The sequence below is a fragment of the Salvelinus sp. IW2-2015 genome, unplaced genomic scaffold (assembly GCF_002910315.2).
Source record: "Salvelinus sp. IW2-2015 unplaced genomic scaffold, ASM291031v2 Un_scaffold7195, whole genome shotgun sequence".
NCBI classification, from domain to species: Eukaryota; Metazoa; Chordata; class Actinopteri; order Salmoniformes; family Salmonidae; genus Salvelinus; species Salvelinus sp. IW2-2015.
In genome coordinates this window covers 20455-23399 of record NW_019948455.1, presented here as the reverse complement: position 1 = coordinate 23399, position 2945 = coordinate 20455, and the positions used below count along the sequence as shown (strand labels likewise).

The 2945-nt window shown below is 40.2% G+C and overlaps 1 protein-coding gene across 1 annotated transcript; it reads left to right on the top strand.

The window, feature by feature from the left end:
• Positions 1-1059: 1059 nt before the first annotated feature.
• On the top strand, positions 1060-1491 carry LOC139027068 (U1 small nuclear ribonucleoprotein 70 kDa-like). The gene has a single exon (XM_070442249.1). It carries the CDS (start codon positions 1060-1062, stop codon positions 1489-1491), a length of 432 nt encoding a protein of 143 aa, XP_070298350.1.
• Positions 1492-2945: the final 1454 nt, after the last annotated feature.

Here is a 2945-nt window from a genome sequence, read left to right as displayed (position 1 = left end):
TTTTTAGATTTCTAGCTCAGTAAATGAGAGACAGAGAAAAAGCAACTTAGTTAGACCCAACTAAACGATTAGGAAACTAAACTATGATTACCCTACACAGAATACCTGCCCAACTGTGACTGACCCAAACTTAAGGAAAGCTTTGACTATGTACAGACTCAGTGAGCATAGCCTTGCTATTGAGAAAGGCCGCCGTAGGCAGACCTGCTCTCAAAGAGAAGACAGGCTATGTGCATCAACTGCCGCACAAAATGAGGTGGAAACTGAGCTGCGCTTCCTAACCTCCTGCCAAATGTATGACCATATTAGAGACACATATTTCCCTCAGATTACACAGATCCACAAAGAATTTGAAAACAAACTCAATTTTGATAAACTCCCATATCTACTGGGTGAAATACCACAGTGTGCATCACATCACAGCAGCAAGATGTGTGACCTTGTTGCCACAAGAAAAAGGTCAACCAGTGAAGAACAAACACCATTGTAAATACAACCCATATTTATGCTTATTTATTTCCCCTTTTGTACTCTAACCATTTGTACCTCGTTACAACACTGTCTATATGCATAATATGACATTTGGTAATGTCTTTATTCTTTTGGAACTTCGTGAGTGTAATGTTTACTTTTAATTTTGTATTGGTTTATTTCACTTTTGTTTATTGTCTATTTCACATGCTTTCGGCAATGTTAACATATGTTTCCCATGACACATAAAGCCCCTTGAATTGAAATGTAATTCAGAGAGAGGGTCAGAGAGATAGATGAAGAGAGAGAGAGACATATGTGTTTGAGGTACCACAGCGATGCTGACTTTCCCCAGGATCTGTTCTGGTATCTTTCCTGCTTTCTTCAGAGACTGATCCAGAGAACCACCGTCCTGCAGACAGAGAGATGGAACGGGGACAGAGGAACAGAGAGATGGACGGGGACAGGGGACAGGGACAGAGAGATAGACGGGGACAGAGGAACAGAGAGATGGACGGGACAGAGGAACAGAGAGATGGACGGGGAACAGAGGAACAGAGAGATGGACGGGGACAGAGGAACAGAGAGATGGACGGGCAGAGAACAGAAGATGGACACGGGACAGAGGAACAGAGAGATGGACGGGGACAGAGGAACAGAGAGATGGACGGGGACAGAGGAACAGAGAGGATGGACGGGGACAGAGGAAACAGAGAGATGGACCAGGGACAGAGGAACAGAGAGAATGGACGGGGACAGAGGACAGGGACAGAAGAGATGGACGGGGACAGAGGACAAGGACAGAAGAGATGGACGGGGACAGAGGAACAGAGAGATGGACGGCGGGACAGAGGAAAGAGAGATGGACTGGGGACAGAGAGATGGACGGGGACAGAGGACAGGGACAGAGAGATGGAACGGGGACAGAGGACAGGGACAAGGAACAAGAGAGATGGACGGGGACAGAGAGATGGAGGGGACGAGGAACAGAGAGATGGGCAGAAGAAGGTTTTTAAATAATAAACTTCATTACAGTAAAAGGTTCAGACACCTAATTAATATACTAATTAATACTAACTAATACTAATTAATACTAATAAAACACCATATTGTTATTATTATTTTATCTTGCTCCTTTGCCCCCAGTATCACTACTAGGCTACCTACTTGCACATTCATCTTCTGCACATCAACACTCCAGTGTTTTAATTGCTATATTGTAATTGATTCGCCACCATGGCTTATTATTGGGCCTTCACCTCCTTCTACCTCATTTGCACATGCTGTATATAAGACTTTTTGTTTTCTTTTGTTCTATTGTGTTATTGACGTATGTTTGTTTTACTCCATGTGTAACCTCTGTGTTGTTGTTTGTGTCGAACTGCTTTTGCTTTTATCTTGGCCAGGTTCGGCAGATGTAAATGAGAAACTTGTTCTCAACTAGCCCCTACTGGTTAAATAAAGGTTAAATATAAAAAAATAAAAAAATATATAAGTTGAAGTCAGAAGTTTACATACACCTTTCGCCAAATACATTTAAACTATTTTTTTTCAACAATTCCTGACATTTAATCCTAGTAAAATTCCTGTTTTAGGTCAGTTTAGGAACACCACTTTATTTTAAGGAATGTGAAATGTCAGAATAATAGGGACTTGGTGTAAAAGATGGAGACTCATGATCAACCAGACAAAACACTTTAATGAACTTGGTGTAAATATCGAGACTCATGATCAACAGACTAAAACACAGATAATGAACTTGGTGTAAAAGAATGGAGACTCATGATCAACCAAGAACTAAAACACTTATAATGACTTGGTGTAAAATATGCGAGACTCATGATCAACCAGACTAAAACACAGATAATGACTTGGTAATAAAAGATGGAGACTCATGATCCCAGACTAAAATACAGGATAATGACTTGGTGTAAAAGATGGAGAGTCATGATCAACCAGACTAAAACACAGATAATGACTTGGTGTAAAAGATGGAGACTCATGATCAACGCAGACTAAAATACAGATAATGACTTGGTGTAAAATATGGAGACTCATGATTAAACCAGACTAAAAACAGATAATTGAGTTGGTATAAAATATCGAGACTCATGAATCGACCAGAGCTAAAACACAGATAATGACTTGGTGTAAAAAGATGGAGACTCATGACAACCAGACTAAAACACAGATAATGACTTGGTGTGAATAGATGGAGACTCATGATTACCAGACTAAAAAACAGAAATGATTGGTATAAAATATCGAGACTCATGATCGACCAGACTAAAACACAGATAATGACTTGGTGTAAAAGATGGAGAACTCATGATCAACCAGACTAAAACACAGATAATGACTTGTGTGAAAGATGGAGACTCATGATTAACCAGACTAAAACACAGATAATGACTTGGTGTAAAAGATGGAGACTCATGATCAACAGACTAAAATAGCAGATAATGACTTGGTGT